Raw genomic sequence first — 21,667 nt, forward strand, 5'->3', positions numbered from 1 at the left:
GACAGGGTTCAAGGTTCTAGGGAAACATTAGAAAATGGAAATTACAAACATCTGTTGTGGTAGCTCACATCTTATAGAGGAGATGGAAGTACAAAATAAATAAACAGTATGAATATTATTAAAAGGAAACTGTGAAGAGTACGATTCAGAGGGCCTAGTTTGGGTGATCATAGAGTGCTTCTCTGAGACATTTTATCTCAGTCCTAAAACATGAGAAGAAGCTGGCCATGCAAAGATCAGGACACAGGCAAAAAGAGCAGTAATGTAAAGGCTCTAAGGCTATTCAACCATACAGATGTTTTTAGAATTGCAAGATCAGTATGACTGGAGTGTAATGAATAGAGAATGATAAAAAAAATAAAATTGAAGAGTCAGGCAGGGACCAGATAAGCCCGCAGTCATGATGATGCTTTTAGACTTCATTCTAAGTACAATGAAATCATTGAAAGATTTTATGGAGAAGAATAACACATTGTAATTTCTATTTAAGACAATTACTTAGGCTACTATGTGGAAAATATAATATAGTAAGTCAAAAGAGAAAGTACTCATTGGCTAGGAGGCTACTGGTGTAGTCCAAGAAAAGATAATTGAGCCTTGAACTAGAACTGCACAAAGGAAGATGGTGGGAAGTGGAGAGATTTGCGATACATATATGTTAGAGGTGTGCCTGGGAGATTTGCTGATGGGTTGGAAGGGAAAGTGAAGAAAACAAAAGAAGCCAGAAAAAATCCCAAGTTGTTTACTTGAGCAAAGTGGTCAGCAGTTGTTCCTTTAACTGGTGTGACAAAGGCTGGAGGAGGAACATACTTGGAGTGAAATAGCCATCTGTTTAAGGAGCATCCAGGATCATCCTTCGATATTGTCATTGTTGCAGACTTCTTGGAGAAGATTACCCACAAAGGAGATGCTCAAAGGAAAAGTGGGATGGTGTTTTTACGAGGGAAAGATTTAATAATGCAGAGAGATGAAAATTAGATGAACAGAAAAATGTGGCCACAGGATTTGCAAAATAAATGTTGTTGTTGACCCTGTTAAGAAAGCATTTCAGCGGCTTGTAATGGAGGATAGATAGAAGAGTATGCTGAGGAGTGGATGGAGGTAAGGTTGTAAGGACAGACACCATTAAGAGCACTTGAAAGAATTGTAAAGGGAAATGGATAAATGATGTCTGGAAGTGGTAGTAGAGTCAAAGGAGTGGTTTTTGCTATGTTTTGTGTATTTGATTTATGATCAAAGAAATTAAAGCATACCTTTGTGCTATTGGAAAATTTTTTTAAAAAATGAGAGTGAGTGATGTGATGGTCATAGAGAAACTAAAAATCGAATTTCTTCAGAAATGAAAGGTATATGAAATAGAGTTCATGAGCGGAAGCTTTGAAACATCTAGGGTACATCCTAACAGAAGAGAAAAACAAGGGTGAGAGTGCAGATGAGGGGGAATGATAAAGTTTAGAATATGAGAGTGACTTCCATATTTATACTGAACTAATGTGAGATGAGATTATCAATTAAGAATGAAAAGTGATATTTTCAATTTTAGAAGAGAGAAGATATGAATATATTGTTTTGTAGAGTAAGAAAGCTAAAGATTAACACTGGTAACTGCTTGCCCTGTTAGGCAGTACTAAGTGTCCATTTGCAATTATTTTGAGTATAGCAGGGGAGCAGTCATATTCACCAGCCCTATTTCCATTTCTCAGGTGCAGATACAGAGAAACTGGATAATTGGGTTTGACAAGAACTAAGATTTTGCCTGTTAAGGACAACAAAGGGACAGGGGTTGTTGTAGTATATGAAAAGACCTTAAACAAATAATCACATAAGTATCTATTATTGCAAATTGTGATAAATGTTATACATATTTATCTGATTATTTATATTTGACCCTATTTCCCTAAAAACTATTACAAATTCCTTGTGGACAGAGATTGTTTCTGTTCTGCCCTCTAATTTATCTTCAATGTCTAACACATAAAATTTGCTAGACAAAAAGTAGATGATAAATATTTCTGAGTCCTTTCCCTTAGTTTAAGGAGCATCCAGGATCATCCTTCAATATTCTCATTGATATTCTCACTGTTCTTTCTGCCTGTATCCTGATCTTTGCATGGCTAGATTCTTTGCGTGTTTTAGGACTCAGATAAAATGTCTCAGAGAAGCACTCTATGATCTGTTTATTAGGTTTTTCCCCCAGGATCTTCTCTAAGACACCAAAAATTCTCCATGGTTGTGGGGTGATAGTTCTAAAAAGCTCAGGAAGGACATGCCAGTCAGTGTCTGGGGGAGGTACTGGGGCTGGAGACCAGAGACTTAGGTTTGAAATGAGTTTTGCCTCATGCATGTTGTTGGGGTTTCTGTGTCTGCATGCAGAAGTTATTGTTCATGGGGCACTTTTCCAAACATGTAAGACATTTTTTTTTCATGTTAAATATTTCTTACTAGTGTGGCAGTTAGTTACATTAGAAACAAATTTCCTTTCAACTTAAAAAAAAAAAATTGTACTTGCATGATTTTCTAAAACAAATCTCCTGCTTAGCAGAGAAGACCTAAAGATTGACTTTCAAAATGATGATCATTTTATTCCAATATGTCCTGAACTATGACTCCAAATAGGGTGTTAGATTGCATCAAAATGTAATATTTTATGCCCTGTGCCATACTTTCAGGTAAAAAGGCTTAAAGCAGTCATCCAGGTGTTTCCATATAGAAAGATATTAGGTATCACATTGAATAAATATGGAAAAAATTGATTAATCTACTCCTGTTCCAAATACAGCCTGAATCCTGTGTGCATTTTCTTTTCATATTTATAGCAGTCCCATTTTCCTCATCACCTCATTTTTCTGTTTTCCTTTGCTTCCATCCCATTGTGTGAAGTAATTTTTGTTCCATTTTCCCTCATTGGTTTTTGCCCCTGACATTCTTTGCAACATTTATCCATGAAAGCAGTAGCATTTTGAAGGTGTATTTCAAAAGCAAATTATTTCATTCAAGTACTCCTAAGGCGTTAGGAGAACCATAGCTCAGGACGCCTTTCTTTATGTATGGTTAATATTTTGTGACATTTTTATAATTCAGAAAGCTCACTTCATCTTTACATCATTTATTATATTGAGCATAAATCAGGTTGATGTTCAGCATAATAATATAATACTCCAGTTCTATACTGCTTTGCAGTTTTCAAAATAGTAAAAACAACATTTTAATAATCTATTTATGCTTTTTCTATTTCAAATAGTTGGGAAGAGCAAATTGGCAGGATGATCATTGGTATTTCTGTTTTATACAAATGAAGAATGAGGCTCACAAGGAGCTAGTAATTTGTCCTAGGTCATTCAGTTAATCTCTGGATCCTAAGGTTAATGATCATTCTGTTTACTATACTGCTGTAGTAGAAAATTCTGTTTTCCTTCAGTATCCTAAACTCTAATGATATGAAATGAAACTGCAAGTGTTTTGTTACGTGCACATATTTGTGTATGTAAATCTTACTTTTTGGTGATTTCATTCCTGTTATCACTCACATTCATTTCTAATTACTTGTATAGTTGATTTCTACTGAATGTGTCTCAGGTGAGTTTTGAACAAGATATTAATTAAACTTTGTAGCAATAAGTTCAGTCATAACTTTATTTGTATGAACTTGTCAATTCATACAGATTATAATAGTTTCATTTAATTTTTTTTTTATTTCTCTAATTGCTCAGTAGGCTGAGGCAGGAGGATATCATGTTTAAAGCCAGCCTCAGCAACTTAGCAAAGCCCTGTCTCAAAATTTTTAAAAAAATAAAATGGACTGGGGATGTGGCTCAGTAGTTCAGCACCCCTGGATTTAATCCCTGGTACCAAAAAAGAAAACAAAAATATTTTTATTTCAATTATTTATACAGATTTCATTATTTAGTAATGAGATAAAATCCTTGATTTTATCTTTTACCATTGAAGCGTGAAATAGTTTATGACCTTGTCCTACCTTGGAAGTTTAATAAATGTTGCTAATGGTAACCATATTTCAGAGCTTAAATAGGCTCAGAATGATAAGTAGAAGGGAGAGAGTTATAATTTTTGAACCCACATATTGTTTCATTTATAGACCATGTGATACTTACTCTCTGGGGATTAACTCTGTGAATTTCTAACTGTAAATTTGAAAATAAAACAACACATATCAGTGGAAGGGACCTTATGGTTCATCTAGTCCACTCCCTCATTTTACAGATGAGAAAACTGATACTTAGTCACCACCCTGCCATGGATCACAAAACTAGCTGATAGACAGGCTAAGTTCAGAGCTGAATCTCCTAAATCTCAAGCGAGTGCTGTTTCTAATATGCTGCGTTGCCTCCCACAGCAAGATGCCTCCCATGGGGCCCTGCTTCTTGAAGATGAAGTATATTAAATTCACATTTGGCTGCTAATCATTTTCTCAGCAGCTCTATGGTATTTCATTAACTGCTGCATGTAACACTCTGGCCTTTCACCTGTATTAACTTGAGCTCATTAAACTTGAGGCCAGTAATAAACAGGATTGAACTAATTCTGATATTTTGCTTCATATGTGTTCAGCAATTTTCTAATGGTTTCTACTGTGTGAAACACTTTCCCTTTCACCACTTGTGAAACAAGAAAACATGGAGCGCAGAGTTCAAAAAAGGGAGTGTGCTCTTCTTATCAATCAAAAATATATTAAATACCTATACAAAGCTTTGTGAGGACTACAAAGAAATATGAGTGACAGTGAAACTCAGACCGGTGTTTGAATCCTGGCTCTGCCATTTATTCATGGTGAGAATTGGAACAGATTACCTACTTGTTGGGAATCTGTTTTTTTTTCCTGTAAATTAATGTGAATATACACATTGCATAGGATTGCAATATAGAAGAGATAATGTATTCGACTTTGCAACAGATCTGTTTATAACAGTGCTCAACAAATGTGCTAATGTTGATGAAGAAGATGATGAAAATGCAATTCCTTCCTTCATATCTACCTGCAGCTATTGTGGAAGAAGTCGATTTTCCCCATGACTCCTCTCCTCCCTCATCATCACTATAGAATAGGAGTGAAGATCCTCAAGAGTGCAAGGGGAAAAAATATAGTTCTGGAAACCCTGCTCAGTTTCTCCTCTCTTTTATGTGTCTTTTGACTAATGAGTAATTCTTTTAAAGCTTATAGCCTATACAGACCCAGTAAAACAAATTCTTAATTTTTAAAGTTGTTTGAGATTCTGACTGAACAGAAGATGGTGAGAAAGGAGAGGTTATTTGCAGAAAGATGACCATCAGATAGGTAGAGGTAGATGCCTGTCAGGGAGAATGGCAGTTTAGAATGGTTTCAGCGAGGAGTCACTGTGTAGCAGTCAGCAGGCTGTGTGGTGGTGAAGATCATGTTGGACCCTTGCTGTGGGAATGTGCAGTCAGTATTGGTTTTCTGTTTTCTTGAATGCCACATATAATAGAATTATCCCGTGAAACAGAACTAATAGGATATCCTTGGTTCTATAAAAGGGAATTTAATATAAGAGTTGGCTTACTTGGTTATAGAGACCAAAATATATCAAATTATGCCTTCTGCAGACAGGAAGATCAGGAAAGCCTGTTTTGTGATTCATTCGGATTCTAAAGTTCAAGTCAGGGGAGGCAATGGTGTAACTCTTTGAGGCTGAAGACTTGAGTACCGAGAGGGTAATGGGTAGGAAATGGCATGATTTCTGGAATCCAAAGGCCCAAAAACCAGGACCTCTGTCTTCAAGGGGAGAAGATGGATATCCCAACTCCAGCTCCAGAAGAGAGAACTTTTCCACTTTTTGTTCTAACTGGGCCAATAACAGATTGGTTGATGCAGACCCACATTGGTGAGGATGATCTTTATCCAGTCCACCAACTCAAGTGCCAGTCACTCTGGAAACACCATCACAGACATACCCAGAAATAATTTCTACCAGTTGTATGGACCATATCTTAATCCAACCAAGTTGACACATAAAATTATCTGTCACAAAAAAACTTTTTTTAACCACAAAATTTTTATTATTTCTGATCATAAAACCTTAAATAATAATAGTAATCATCTTATAAGTCATGTAGTTTACTTTCTGCTACTATCAGAATCCCATCTCCAATATTCTGGATTATTCTCTTTTCTCTGCCACAGCCATGATCCCATAATCCATCCTTCCTGCTACTTCCACAAGGATCTGATATTTCCCTATATTCTAAAGAGTAAAATCTAAACCACCTTGCTCAGAATTCAGAGCCCTTCTTATATTTCCCAGATTTATTCCCACTATTCCCCAGTCACTTACTATATTTTAGCCATCTCTGAGCCCCAAAACCACCCTCTAGTTACTTCACTTCATTACTGTATCTCTTGTCCTATATCTCTTAGCACTACAGACTGTTTCCCTCCTTTTGAATCTTTTATCATAGTTTAATTACCTCCTTCACACACACAAAAAAAGCCTTTCTTAATCTCTAGCTGGAATTAATTGTTCATTGCATCTAAGTGACACCAGACTCCATGGATCTCTTCCTCTACTTATCCCATTTCTCCTTATAATCAATTACCTGTGTCATTCAGCTGATTTCGCCCAATCTGTCCTTCTATAGTTACTACAAAATCCCTAGAAATTACATTCTCTAGGTCAGTTCTCCTACTCTCACAAAATTTTGACTCTCCATCCTCTTACTTTTTATTGGTTTCTATATCTTCAGCTCTATGCCAACCCAATCATGAGGCTTAATCCTATTTCCCTGATTTCTTCCAAATCTTTTACGTCAGCCTGTATGGATGTAGCCGACTTTATTACATAAAGGTCATGGAGAAGAATTTAGATTGCAACAATGCAAACATCTCAAAACAGAAATTGGGTCTCCTTTATCAATATCCTTCAGCTACCAAAGCATCAGACTCTGCTCCTTCAATATTCTGTGCTCTTTTGTCTCTTTGTGTTTTCCCCTCCCTTCCCCTCTCTCCTCTCCTCTGTTCTTCTGCTTCAATATTCGTCTGCATTTCTCTAAGCCCAGTGGTTTGGACCATCTCTTTGTTTTGTTTTCTCCCAAATCATGCCAACAGGGGTGTAGGTCCCAAATCACAAACTAAAGGTGTTGCTATAAAAATTATTTTAAGCAATGATAGTACACCTCTTTAAAGAAACCTGATGATGAGTCATCTAAATGGCATTTAAATATTAAAATAATAATTTTGTCACTGCAGTATCTTTTACTATGAATCAGTCTTCCTCTCAAGGCTACAAGCTGCTTACAAAGAATCATCTCCTGTTCACCCTTGTGGCCCCAGATCCAACACCTACACAGCACATGGCAAAAAGCAAGTCTTAGCAGCAACATTCTTCCTGGCATTCAATTGATGCTAGCTAGAGTCTCTTCTCATGACTTTGACATTATTCCTAATGCAGTTGCATACTCTGTCACTTTACAACAAAATGTGCTCACCTTGCTTTTCACAGAGGAGGTGCCCTACCCTCTTGTAGTATATTAAACAGAGCAGAGGCTTAGCAGTATGGGGCTCCCTGCCACCTCTTCCAGAGTGTCACCCTGCTCTCTCTCTCTTCAACCTGGAGGATTTTCTTCCCTTTTTCTGACCCTCACACCTCCATTGGCACTACTTGCGAAGCCATCTTCACCTCATCCTTCAGAACTTAGCTCAGATGTCATCTCCTCTGCACAATCTCTGACCCTTCAGCCTGGGTTAGGTACATATTGTCATTGCTCATATAACAGTCTGTGTCACCTCTGCCACAGCCCTTATCACAGGGTATTGCAGTTGTTATTAACTACAGGCTTTTTAAGGTCACAGACTGTCTTTTATATATACATTTCAATTGTCTGGCACTTTACAAATGTTTTCTTCTGAATTTATGAATTACAGCAGTTAGGTAGGTATGACATTATTTACTTCGTGTCATTTTGAATATTAAGAGAAACCATATCATTTAATTTCTTTCTGAAAGTAATTTTTTGAGATTATCTGACACTTCAAACATCCAGCAAGATTTTGTATATATTCAAAATATTCATTTGATTATTTGTTACATTTTTTAAAAAATATACTCAGTCTCTGGTTTGTGCTGGATCAAAAACTGTCTAGGATCTCAAATGGGGAAGATGGAAACACTGACTTACATTGAGCAAGATCAATGCTTTGGGCCTCAAGAGGGGTCACTAACACTGGGCAGGAAGGAGAACCAGCAAAGGGGATTACTTTAGACACCATGAGGGCTGTGCTGAAACTAAAAAGCCAGATTGGCCTGCACCAGGTAAAAAGGCAGGGATGGGGCATTCCTAGCAGAGGCAATGCATGAACAAACATAAAAAGACAGAACACAGTACACAATGCAATGTAAGCAGTTAAAGCGGATGGGAATAAATTGGCAAGCATGCATTTGACAAATATTATTCCACTTAATTCTTATACCAACACCGTGCATTAGGTACTGTCATTCTCATTTCATTAATAAGGAAAATTAGTAGCAGAATAGTTAAGTAATTGGCTCATAGTCACACAGCTAATGAGTGCAAAACTGTGATTTTCATGCAAATTCGACTTCTAAATTAGTGCCCTAACCACTCTGTGAATGTTGGCTTCCTTACTTTAACGATGAAACATGGACTGTAATTGCTTTGACAGATTCAGACATCATGTTTTTGATCAGAAGTTGCATGCTTAAATGTATCTTTTTAAACTAATAGTCATATTTCATATATTTTGCATGTCCAACTCCAATTTGCACCATTGGGTTCCACAGAGCCCTATGATAACACATAGACAATACTTCTGTGTGCCTTACTGTTTTCCCTTGCCCAAATATCACAGTGTCATGAAAGTTTACTTACTTATATCAGTGATTAAACACTATCTGCCTTTTACATATGAGGAAAATCTTAGTTTCTGAATCTAAACCATGCTAAATCTGATTTTGCTGTAAAAATCAGAGTCAAATGTAAGAAACTGATTACCTTTATGAGTGGGCAGAGGGATGAAGTAACTGAATACAGAAAATACAGAAAAAGGACTTCTCGCCCCCACCTCCCATGTGGCACTGAGGCACACCCAGCACACAGAACATTGTGCAGATTACTTCATTTAACCCTATTTTACACAGATTCAGAACCTGTGAACCCAGCCATTGTACCATAATGCCCCCACATTTTTTAAATTTTATATATCCAAAAGTGACTCGAATCACTTTATTGAGTTTTTTTTTTAAGATTAGCTCTTTGAAGATTTATTTTCTTAGTTTTTCTGTCCAATTGTTGGATACTAATTTGAGTTCAAGCAGTTTTCCAAAAAGCTTACTATATCATGCTTTGAGATAAGTACAATAACTGGGTATACTTGATATATAATTCAATTTGACACTTGCCCTTGCTGAATAGCAAGAGAAATTTATAAAATTAATCACAATGATAACTTACACATACCATATGGAAATTATTTAGCTTTTATTTAATGTAGCACAAAACAATTCCTGGCCAGAAGAGTCATTTGATATTGTATTTGTTGAAAAAAATTTCAAAAGACTGATAAATAATAGTGTAACCATATCTTTTGAAAAAAAAAGACCAATTTTTAAATATTGCAAAATATATTCTTTGTATCTATCTTAACCTTCATTCTATCAGTGTATATACGTTCAAAAACATGCATATAAAGAAGATAGGTTGATGGACTGTTCAGGTTTATAATCTTTCTCTCTCTCTCTCTCTCTCTCTCTCTATATATATATATATATATATATATATATATGTAATATAAATATAATATATATATATATGTATATATATACATACATATATAAATGTTTAAATATAATATATTTACATATTACATATATACATATCCTGAAATCCTTTTATCTTCTATTACCACTTAGATATCAAAGTAAGTACTTTCCTTGCTGTTATTGTTTCGAATCAGATAAGAGCATGATTAAGGAAATAGAGCTGATCCATTACAGTACTATAGACTACTGCTATTAGCCAACTTGCTGCCATTCTCATAAAAATTATGCAATTTAAACTGGATGATACCAGTGCCTGCTTCTATTAGAAACAAGAACCCTTTCCTACTTCATAATATGCTCAATTACCTTTAGATTGATCCATGAATAAATTATAATCCAAATAAACTTCTTTACCTTAAAGCTTTGCTGGCTTAAGGTATCATTGTTGATTCATTATGTTGTCACTTTTCTATCGGCAATGTAATGCTTTTTATATCTGGATGGAGACAGTTTTAGCGTGAGATACTGTTATCTTTAAATGAGTAGGATTTAGCTTTTCTGGTGAGAACAAATTCATCAATGATGAATCCCTGGAGAAACTATTGAAACAAAATCACACCATTTCTGAGCTTTGTTCAGTTCATCAGTTACAAAGCAGCTTTTGATAGTCCTAAAGAACTTTTTCCTTTGTTTAAGAAATATAGCATGACGCTCAAAACCTCATGCTTTGAGTTACCGCAGGCTACGACTTTTTCTGTAAGAAAATAATGAATGAAGAGGAAAAACTCCTGCTGCTGCCTCTGTCAGACCCTGCTGCTTCTCCTCCTTCAATGGGAAATCAATTAACTGTATGTTCAGGCAGAGATTTGAACTAAATGCTTTATTAATCATCACTGATTGCACACATACACAGTGGCCAACTATGCGTTTATCCTTGCTCTTTCTTAGCTTTATTTGGCTTTGGGTTTTGTTTATTTGTTCATTTGTTTTGGCAAGATCAGAACATGCCTAAATATAGCATGCAGAAAGGTGATCCTTTGCTAGAGAAATGAATTGATTTTCTACATTTTTGGAAATTTTAACTTTAAAAAAAAATTAGTACCCCTAAATCCTACTACTACATCATTACACACAAATTTTTTAAACTGCTTAATTTTTCATACTAATGAGTCATTCAAAATGCCTATGGCAGTCTTGATGTTTTGGAAGATAGCCCTTAGCCTCTGGAATCTCCACATGGCAGTGAGCAATTAAACATGAACCCAGTTTGATTTGGAGATGTATGGTGGAAGGTTGAGAAAGCAATCAATATTTTCTGTATGTGTACTTTCAACTTAAAAGAAAAATTGGGCCACAGCATTCTTTTATTTCTTTGATTCTTCTAATTAATGTTCAAAGAAATTCCAGTAGGAATATTTATGTTAAACTTGGAGCCTCTTCTTAGGACTGATTATTAAAGGTTAGTACCTTAGAATAATAGCACTGTTAGCCAAATCAAGACTGCATAGTATAATTTATATATGACAAATATGGTCAACTAGTGCAAATAATTGCAGAATATATTAAGATGTTAGAGATTATCCTGGCTGTTTTCCATTCAACATCAAGGGATTTTCAAATACTTGTCATCATCATCATCACTGTTTTTTATAATAATTTGAAATAAAGGTTTATATTTAACAATATTGTTTCTCCCCATTTGGATAAATAATAAGCCTAATGTATGTGTAAGGAAGATGGATCCAAAAGTTCCAAGAAATATTTCTTTGGAACAGCTTTTGCAAATTCAGGTGGAATTAGATGTTGTTAAGTGAACTGTGGCCCTATCAGGAAAACAAGATAATGGTTCATAAGGGGACTTATTAACATGAGGATCTGCTAGAACCAGAGGTCATGTGTTTAAACACTTAACTATTCTTGATAATCTTTAAGAAAATAAGGTTATAATGTATAAGAGAAGGGTGGAGAGAGTGACATTCTGGCAGGACTTATATCATGTGGACATGAGATGTTGTCTAGACACACAAGGAAACATTTCTTCAGCACAAGGCACAATCCCTAACACCTCTCCTGCCCAGGTAAAAGTCATTTCATAAGAAGACACTTCAAACAAGTGTTATCATTTCTATATTCAAGTGACTAACATAGAATAAGTATTGAGGATTTATTTTATGCTTTTAACATGTCAGTAGCACTTATTTTATGATAAAGTAGAAACAAAATACTCTCCCCCTACATCATATTATTTCATATTACTGTATCCATAAAATATTATAATTTAGGAAAGCATTATTAAAGGATAGAGACAAAGTACACATTTCTAATCTAATTGTATATAAATTAATTTGGTATTCAGAACATTGTTTCCATTTTCATGACTTGTTGACATAATTAGGGTGAATTGATGATAGAAGTTACAAGCTTTGATGTTTCCACATAAATATGTTCTTGGCTAATACAAAAGTACAGTTGCAGTTTGCCTTGATTGGAACATGGTTTAAATTTAGTTTACCTACTCTACTGAGATCTCCAGAGGACTGGAGAACTCATTTTCCTGGGGCAGTATTCAGCCTGGCAAGTGGAGGCCAGCATTTTGAAACAAGTGTGATTTTTTTTTTCACCAAAGTACTTGCTAGGTCAGAGATCAGGATGACCTTGGAGTGCTGTAGTTTTCCAAACCTCCATCAGCTAGATAAATGGGCTTTATTCTACAGGAACAAGAGTGTTTTTGCAGTCTTTTAAAAGAGACCTAGCATTTCCAGGTTACAGCCTGACAGGAAACATTTGGAATTCAGTGGTGTCTATCACCAGCCGTATGTGTCAGTAAAAGTGAAGATCAAAGGTTCTAAAGGAGGGGAAGGACAAAGTGAAGAGGAGATAATTGTGGGATAATGAATGGTATGAGGGCATTTTCCTGTTAACTTGAAACCACTTAGCATTTTTCCATGACGCCCAGGTATCTTTCTAAATGAACTTTGTAAAGTACAATTGAATAACCTTGAGATTTAAAGCTGTGATGTGATTTTGAATACTGATGGAGTTTGTTTAAGGACCATGATATATCCTCTGCTTTTCATTTTTATTTTTACTTCTTTTACGCAAAATAACATTTATTTTCTGTACAGAGAAGTCAATATTTTTATCATTTTGTTCTTCAGCTATTCCAGTAAATTGCAATCGGCATTAGTTACAGTCTTTAAAGAAATGTGTAAGAATTTGAGCACAATAAAATAGAGATACAGATTAGAACTTTGGCACGGTAACTTTGCTATTGACAAAAACATTTATCAGGAACTACACTGTGTCTATATCGTGTGAAAAACCTGATGAGCGGGAAAAACCCATCAATAGGTTTCGCCTTCTGTCTATACAAACCAAACAAATGATTTAACTAATAGCTATTGTTTTAAGTGAATGGATTTGATTTGCCATTGTGAACTTTAATTCCATTTAGAAATGCATTTTAGTTAACATTTGCATCTAACACATAAATATCGGTAAAGATATTTTTTGTGTGTGTTCTTTTAATAACTAATGGAATCTAATACCTAGACGCCTAGTAGTCTGAGAGTGAGTGAAGTCCTTGTTACAGTAGACATGAAACCATCCCCAAGTATAAAATTGTTTCTTCATATGTGTATGTGTTTATATTCACTCATTTTTATCTTCCCTGTTGTTTTGTTTTGTTTTGTTTTTTAATACTGAGAATTAAGACCTAAGGCCAAGTACTTCACCACTGAGCTACATCCCCAGCCCTTTTAAAAATTTTTTATTTTAAGACAGGGTCTTGCTAAATTGTCCAGACTGCCCTTGGACTTGTAATCCTCCTACGTCAGCCTCCTGAAGAGCTGGGATTAGAGGTGTACACCAACACATGGCCTAACGTGTTTTTTTAATTTCATGTTTCCCTTTAGAAACTGCCCAGCTTTGGACCTTTTCTTGAACAGCGCAAGAAAATCATAGCAGAGAACAAGATTAGACAGAAAGAGCAAAACGCAGCTTTCTCACCACTTGAGAGAAAATGTTTTATACCCAAAAGGCCTATACCTACCATCAAGGTAAAACTTAAACCAAATATATGTCTATCATACTGTTTAAATATGATTTAAATGTTTATTTCCTCCTTAAATGTACCACTAATGTTTTAAAAGTATTCTGAAAGTTTTTAAGATTTTGTCTGTAGTGAAAATATTTAAATTATAGAATGACATCTTTGATTTATATATTTTATACTTTTATTTGCATATTTTGTACTTTTTTACAGCACAGTCAGGTATGTGTTCAATGGAATTTTTTATGTATTAAACATGTCAGGAGATTTTAATGTCAATTGTCTTCTCACAGTCAATTAAAATTACTGTAACCCACAGTAATTTTAACATCAAGAAACACCAAGAAATCTCTTATTAGTCATGCAAAACAGCTAACTTATCAGTACATAACATCAATATCAATATGGTAATTTATATTTTGGAAACATTTTCTCTGGTTTAGCCTCAGGAAAACCTGTACATTGATGTGGGTCTCAGAGATTATTGTCTGGGTAAAACAAAAATTATCATGAAGACAGAATGGTGTGTGTATGTTACCTTTCCTGATTTTTGCATTAAACTTTTGATTTTAAGAGAAATGTAGGTTCACAATCAGTTGTAATAAATAAAGCAGAGAGGTCTCAGGTACCCTTTATTTAGCTCCCTGTCCACACTTTGCAGTGGGGGTTTGATATCACAACTAGTAGGTTGACCCTGACACAACCACCAATCCTATTCAGGTTTCTCCACTTTACTTTGTGAGTGTGTGTGTGTGTGTGTGTGTGTGTTTAGTTCTGTGTAATTTTGTCACATACTTAAATTTATGTATCCACAACCACAGTCAAGATACAAAACTGTCACATCACCATGGAATCCCTCAGCTGTTCTCTGGGAGTCACGCCCACAAGTCCTGCCTCCTCCAAGATGGCATTCGTTAAAACAGTTATAGTGAAGAAAGGGTGTATTCTGTCCTAAGCCACCATCACTAAAATGAGGTCCTCAGTGAAGGAAGTTGATTCTTCTGGGTTTGCTGATAGCTCTGTTGCCAGCTGCAGAGCTCACCCTTGGTGCTGTCAAGCAGACCTCATAGATACTCATTTTTCCTGAGAGTCCAGTGGAGACAAGGTGCCTGAAAAGTTCCCTCCATGTATGGGGGAGAATGGATCCTGTGCTAGAAACGGTAGAGGTTAGGTTTGATGTTGCAAAATTGAAGCAATGCAGAGTGCTGAAAGTGAAAGGGAAGTTGTCCACAAGCTACCACATTTCAATGCCATAATTCCAAGTAAAGTGAACACTTGGGACCTTCTGGCAGCATAATCTCCCCCAACTAGTCTCTTGAGCTGTTCCTGTTAGTTGTGTACTACGAAAAGGACGAATAGAACAATGAGAAGAGAAGACCACATACTACTGGCCATCACATGCTGCGGGACTTGGGGTTTGGTGGAAATTCTCACAGCTGTCACTCTTCTTACTTCATTTGAGTGAAATGTAAGATTTCCACATCTAGGAACCCTTTCCTCTTGTATAGGTATTTCAAAAGGAAGATATTATTTATGTTTGAAATAAAAGAAGTACTAATTGACTATGAACAATTTTTGACCTTTTCCATTCCCCTCACACTTAAAGGAATGTGTTGATAACCCAGAAGTAAAACAGAAACAGAACAAACAGAAAACCTCCTGTGGTTGAATGAAAGCTGGTAGATTATATCCCTCCCCACCCCACCCCCCTCCCACAAAAAAACAAAGTCAAACACAGAAGAAATTTTGTAAAAAATGAGAAGTCAGGAAAGCAAGTGAAGCTGTTTAAAAGTGTCAAAGAGAAAGAGAGATTCTTCTTAGACATGGTTCAGGTTCACCTTCTTGTCCTGGGCTGTCTCAACTTAGAGGTTATCTAGAGTGAGTATCCTTGGTGTCACGTGCCACAGGGGCCTCAGGACATGGTGAATGCTACAGTGCCTAGGACCACATCATGCCTGCAGATGAAGTGGCAGCTGTGGCAGGTTTCCTGTGATCGGTGGGTGTTCTATGACCTTGGCCCTCTCCCGAGTGTCCATATCCATCCCACCTGTTGCCAGTCCGGGACAGATGGTGTGCCTTGTCAGAAAACACAAGAGCAGCCAACCATGCTGGAGTTTTCTGGGGTGGGACATTTTCGATTTTTTGTAAGTGCAGTTATCTTCTTGGAAAATGAAGAATTAAATTTACTATAACAAATGCTCACTTCATCTTGCTTTCTATAAACCTTTGTGGAAGATGGCCTGTGTTTTAGAGGAAGAAAACAAGTGAGAATTGGGACAAGCGGGTTTTGGGGCACTTATACTACTAGTCACTTGATTTGAACTGGTTATCTAACAAGAGACTTGTAAAATTAAACCATTGAACAGGAAATCTCTTTCCCTTTCCTCCTTTCAGTCATTTATTTGCTTTTGTTTTCATATTAGAAGCATAAATATTAATATAAAATAACCATCATCCATCTAAACTTAACCACAATTAAAATTTAGATTTATAAATTTCTAGACTTTTTCCTATACCTAAGTGTAATGTTTTAAAACAAACAATGTTGATTCTCCTAGTCTTAACTATTTAACATAAAAATCACAGGTATATATTGCTCTCTTTTTACATAACTTTATTTCATAAATCAATATATTATTGTTAATTTTTAAATAAACATTGTGGAACATGTGGATTGTTTCCAAAATTGATACAAAAAATACTATTATAACTATCATTCTACAGAAATTTTTGTAGACTTCTGATTGTTTTCTTAAAAGTAATTATAATATTATAATATAAGAAATTATGATATTATAAGTAGTAATATTAGGGCTTTTTATAAAATATCATCAAATTATTCTCCAGGAAGGGTGTACAAATTTACATTCATTTCAAATATGTAAGGGACATTTCATTAGCAACAAACTTATTATTAACTAATATAAAGATCAAAATTACTTTATATATTTTTTTAGAATTTTGAATATCTACATACTGGTAGCTTGACATTCTTTTATGTATATTTTGATCATTTTTTCTTTTGTGCTTTGAACAATTTTCTGTTGAAATATTTGTCTTATAAATTTTACAGACTTTTTATATTTTTAAAAATCATAGCACTTTGTAAAATGTTTCAAATATATTTCTAAGATTATCATTTGTCTCATAATTTGTATCATGGTAATTTTATGTCTGTGCAAAGAAGTCTTAATTTTATAAATTTTATAATAATTTCCAGTAGAATCTTATCTTTTTTTCATTCTTTATTGATTTGCTGAGTATAGCCTTTTCTACAATAATATTGAATAAATATTCACCCTATTTCTTTCAAGATTTTAATATTTATATTTGACCACTTAATTAATCTCTAATTTATTGCTCTAAGGTATTAATTAATGGTTATAAGTTAATTTTTCCCAAAATACATAGATAATGATTCCAGGACTTCAGTAGTTTCATTTTAAAGTGATCCCTTTCATCTCCCAAATTATGATTTAATGACAAAAAAAAATTGTAATAACTTGCATCACTTGCTTTATTTTTTTTGCATCACTTGCTGTGATTTTTTTTAAATTTTCAATTTCTGAAAGTTTGCTTAAATTTTTCAAGGGTGAATCAAAAATCAATTAGATAAAGTTCTAATGAGAATAGTCAATTTCTATAAAAAAAAGTTTATGCTACTATTGTTTGTTCAATAATAAATAGATCAATTAAAACTTTACAAATAAAACTTTCCAGTGAAATCCAGAATCCTGGGCTAAAACACACTATGGTATTTTCAACCAAGACCTAACACTTGAAAAAGTGTTTCTTGTACTGTGACTCTTCCCTTTAAAATATGTTCTAGAAGTCTGTTTTCTTCTTCATATTGACTAGATAGACAAGGCAGGAGGAGGTGGACCCTGGGGAGAAGAGACACACCCTGTAGCCTCCTGGGACAGAAGGAGAAGCAGGTTGGGAGAGTAGGAGAGGATGGGGGAGTCCATGGTGCTGGGGTCTCCGTCCATCCCTCCACTTCCTTCTCTCTGTGGATCTTCCTCTGTGACTCTTCTCAAGTTTTACTATAATGATGGTGCAAGAGTTCCCCAGCTTGCATGTCTTTTCTGTGCTTAAGACTTGGATCATCCATGGTCTTCTAGATCACCGTTCCTCCAACTTTTATAAAGCATTTGTTTTTAAGTGAAGATCTGGTTGTTTTACATTGCTTAAATTTTTCCTGTCATAGCCATGATCTCACTCCTTATGTAACCTTTAGACCCATCATGTTTGATATTACTCTGGTTTAGAAAGCAGCTTCAGTAAAACAGTGAAAAGTAGAACTAGGAAGTAGGTGGTAAACTGAAGATTGAAGAGAGGCTGAGAAGTAATGGCCGTGTGTGGAATACTTTCTTAACTTGAGAAAGACCAGAAGACACTGATGAGAAGAGGAGACAGGTAAAGTTTGGTTTGTATATATGACAATAATCTACGCTTATCCGTGTTTATATGCCAGCAGACAACAGCTGAAGCTGCCAGAAAGGGTGAGATTAAAGATGTTGTATCCTGACAATTAGAACAGGAATGGAGTCCAGGCATAACCTTAAGCCATCTTGTATAAGTGGTGTGTTTTTAATGTGTTTTCTGTTGCTGTAACAAAATATCTGAGGCCATGTAATTTATAGATACTAGAAGTTTTTGGCTTACTGTGCTGGAGGCTGTGAAGTTGAAGAGCCTGGTACCAACATCTGCTCTGCATCTGGTGAGGGCCTTCTTCTTGCATCCTAACATGGTGGAGGCTGCTAGCCTGCTAGCTTGGGTCTCTCTTTGCCTTCTTATAAAGACATTAAGGCTGTCAGGGAGCCCACTCTTATGACCTCACCTAGTCCTAATTACCTCCCAAAGGGCCCACCTCCAAATGCCATTAACATAAAAATGTGTTAAATTAAGGAGTTAAATTTAATCTTAATTTAAGGAGCTAAATTTCCAGCACATGAATAACATTTGAGGGACACATTCAAAGCATAGCAAAGAGGGACTAAACTAAATTTAGATTTATTTTATCTGTGAAATACTCATATTTAAAGAAAGTGATCAGGAAAAAAGTCTTAAGAAACTATTTTCCTCCTTAAAATTCAAAGAGAAGTTTGTAAGGTTTTAGCAGATTACATTTATGGTCAAGGAGTTTTCTAAATCAAGCCCAGGACTACTCGGTCACACTGCCTGTGTTAGAACTATGGCATTGTCGTTTAGTAGAGCTCAGTTACCTCATCTGTGAAATGGAGATAATAAAAGAATCTGCCTCATAGGGTTACAAATCAGATAATGTTTGAAGTGCTTTTAGCTTGCACCTAATATGTCCTAAGTAGTTGTTTCTTTGTCTTAGTTATAATGTAGGAAGGGACAGGTTACAAGGGATAGCAAGTTAAGTGACCATCTGTTTTCATTCTGTCCATTAAAATGGACTCAAGAATGATGAGAATACATGTGGCTCTGGAGGTCAACCAAGTTGGAAATTGCGGTATGCTATTGCATTTGGTGAGCGCATGGTGGTAGAGACAGATGAAATTGAAAGCCTTATTCATTCTTACGCCAAGATTTCAGATTCATATTGAAGGATGAGGGACTAACTTAGTTAAGACTAAGAGGATTATCAGGACTAGATTCCTTATGGTTCCACTGAGATAAAGAAAACATAACACCTCAGGGTTTTGTTCTTCCTGCCTTTGAGTTTAATGGAGTTTTTCGGTGGGGGATAAAAATTTTAGATTTGTGGATATTGAAATTGACAAACTCAAAAGAAAGTTGTGGGAGTATGCTGGAAGACACAAGGAGAACGAACTAACATTTCAACAGCCTACTGTGTGCCAGACATGAGAGAGAATCTTCACATATATTTTCTTATTTGTCACTTAGCCTAATCCCCTATGAGAAGATAATGATGTCTGGGGAAGAAATAAGAAAAAAAATGATCATAGAAGTGTAACCAGATGATGGCATAGAGTTAAAAAAAAAAAAGGAGAAGAAAGAAAAGGAAGTCTTAAGAAGGAGGACCTGGTCCACAGGGTCAGAAAGCACCAGCTTTTCTACCAAGGATGTATTGTGTTTCCTATTGTCGTCCCTCGTGCAGTCAGGGAGATTCCCACCTCTCACTAAAGCTTCGTTGAGCCCACCACTGTGCCAGCACAGTCACTGGTACTGGCGATCCAGCAGTGAGCAACACCCTTGCTGTGTGGGGCTTGCATTTCAGTAGTCAGGAACAGACAGTGATAAATAAGAAAGTGAACACACAATATGCCAGATGGTGACAAGTGTTGGAGTGGAATTCAGCAGGATTAGGAAAACAGAAATCCCTAGAGAGACTGGTCAGGAGCCCTTGCCTGCTTCAAGGGCACTTAAGTCCACACCTGGTAAAGTAGGGGATGGACGAAGTGGACATCTGGAGGAAGAGCGTCCATGCAGATGGAACAGAAAATGTGAACACATGAAACAGGAAACCCCTTAGCAAGAATCCATCCAGGCTTTTTGAAAGGGAGAATGTAAAGGATGCCTCATTTTTGCAAGAGATCTCTCTGGCTGCAATGTGGATACAAGAGCCAAGGCAGGCAAGGACAGAAGCAGGGAGACCAGTGAGAAGGCTTTTGTGACAATCCAGGCAAGAGATTGGCAGGAAGGCAAATAAGTGGGAGATAATGTCAGAGGCCTGGACAGCATTGTTTTATATGAAAGGAGTGTGTGGAAGCATCATGTACAGGGCAGTTCTGTTCAAATGGAAGCAGCCATGCTTCTTGTCATATTTGTACAAGTCCCCTGCCCTTCACCCATTACTTCAGACCCATCTGGATGATGTGACCATGCCGTTGTTCAGGTCCCATTGAAATTAACAGTCACACTCCTGTAAGGGTCTTTCTTTCTGTTTGTGCCCCAGACCTTACTTCTTGTCTCCCCATTGTTATTTTTCCCAGCAGACACCCAGGCACCTCACGCATTTCCTCCTGGGGCTTCATGATCCCTCATGTGTTCTCCCCACAGTGTTTCCTCCTGCCTTTCTCCTAGAGGGCCTGGACTGCTTCTGTTCATGTTTAATGCTTTCTCCATCCACCCATCTGCTTGCTTCTTTCTTCCCTCCTCCATACTGGGTTTTTCTGGTTTAAGCTCCATATAAGGCTGTTTTCCCTCTCAGCCACCACAGTATGTCATTCCCCACCTGCTACAGAGAGAGCCCCAGTGGCCCAGGAAGTTCACTACGCCCCTCTTGTCTGAACAAGCTTTGGAGCCACATGTTCAAGTTTCTAAGCTCCCCCATCTTCCCTGGTTACAAAAGTGATGGTATTTTTAAGCCAGCCATGCTCAATAGAGCTTACCTTTTGTTCTATTTTGCTTTCAAATGCCTCCAATATGATTTAATGGTCTATTGCCTCAGAGGCAGGCAATTTCAATACCAGTGAGTATTTATTGAGTATTGGTTATGTGGCCAGTGGGGTGCTGAGGACCGTGGACGGTGGGAGACCCCAAAGGTACACCAGGCATGGTCCAAGCTCAGGGATTTTTTGTAATCACCGTGGAGATGTACCACTAACATTTATTTATTATGCCCTCCCTGCAACCCAGGAATGGTGCTAGAAACTAGAAATACAGCATGAATTTTAAAAAGAAAGGAATCTGTCCTGATGGAACACATAGTCTAGCAAGGGAGAAAGACACATGTTAAAAATTATTTACAGTTCAATCAAATATGTACAAAATGCTCTGGGAAAACACAGGAGTGAAAGGGATTAGTTCTGCCTCGGGTAATTGTGGAAAGCTTCACAGAGATGGTGATATTTAAAATGGAGTTTAATAAATTAGTGTTAATTAAGCAGAGAATTAATAATAAAAGCTAATATTTATTGAGTTCTTATGAGGTTTT

General features: G+C 36.3%; 1 protein-coding gene across 1 annotated transcript in view; it reads left to right on the forward strand.

Moving 5' to 3' along the window:
* Positions 1-19,240, forward strand: part of Dpyd (dihydropyrimidine dehydrogenase) — a 761,982-nt gene extending 742,742 nt beyond the window's left edge. The window contains exon 20 of the mRNA XM_048814504.1: positions 13,664-19,240. Within this exon, the coding sequence (XP_048670461.1) occupies positions 13,664-13,858 (195 nt within the window). The 3' untranslated portion in view covers positions 13,859-19,240. The remainder of the gene's footprint in view (positions 1-13,663) is intronic.
* Positions 19,241-21,667: the final 2,427 nt, after the last annotated feature.

The sequence above is a fragment of the Marmota marmota genome, unplaced genomic scaffold, assembly GCF_001458135.2.
Source record: "Marmota marmota marmota unplaced genomic scaffold, marMar, whole genome shotgun sequence".
Taxonomy (NCBI): domain Eukaryota; kingdom Metazoa; phylum Chordata; class Mammalia; order Rodentia; family Sciuridae; genus Marmota; species Marmota marmota.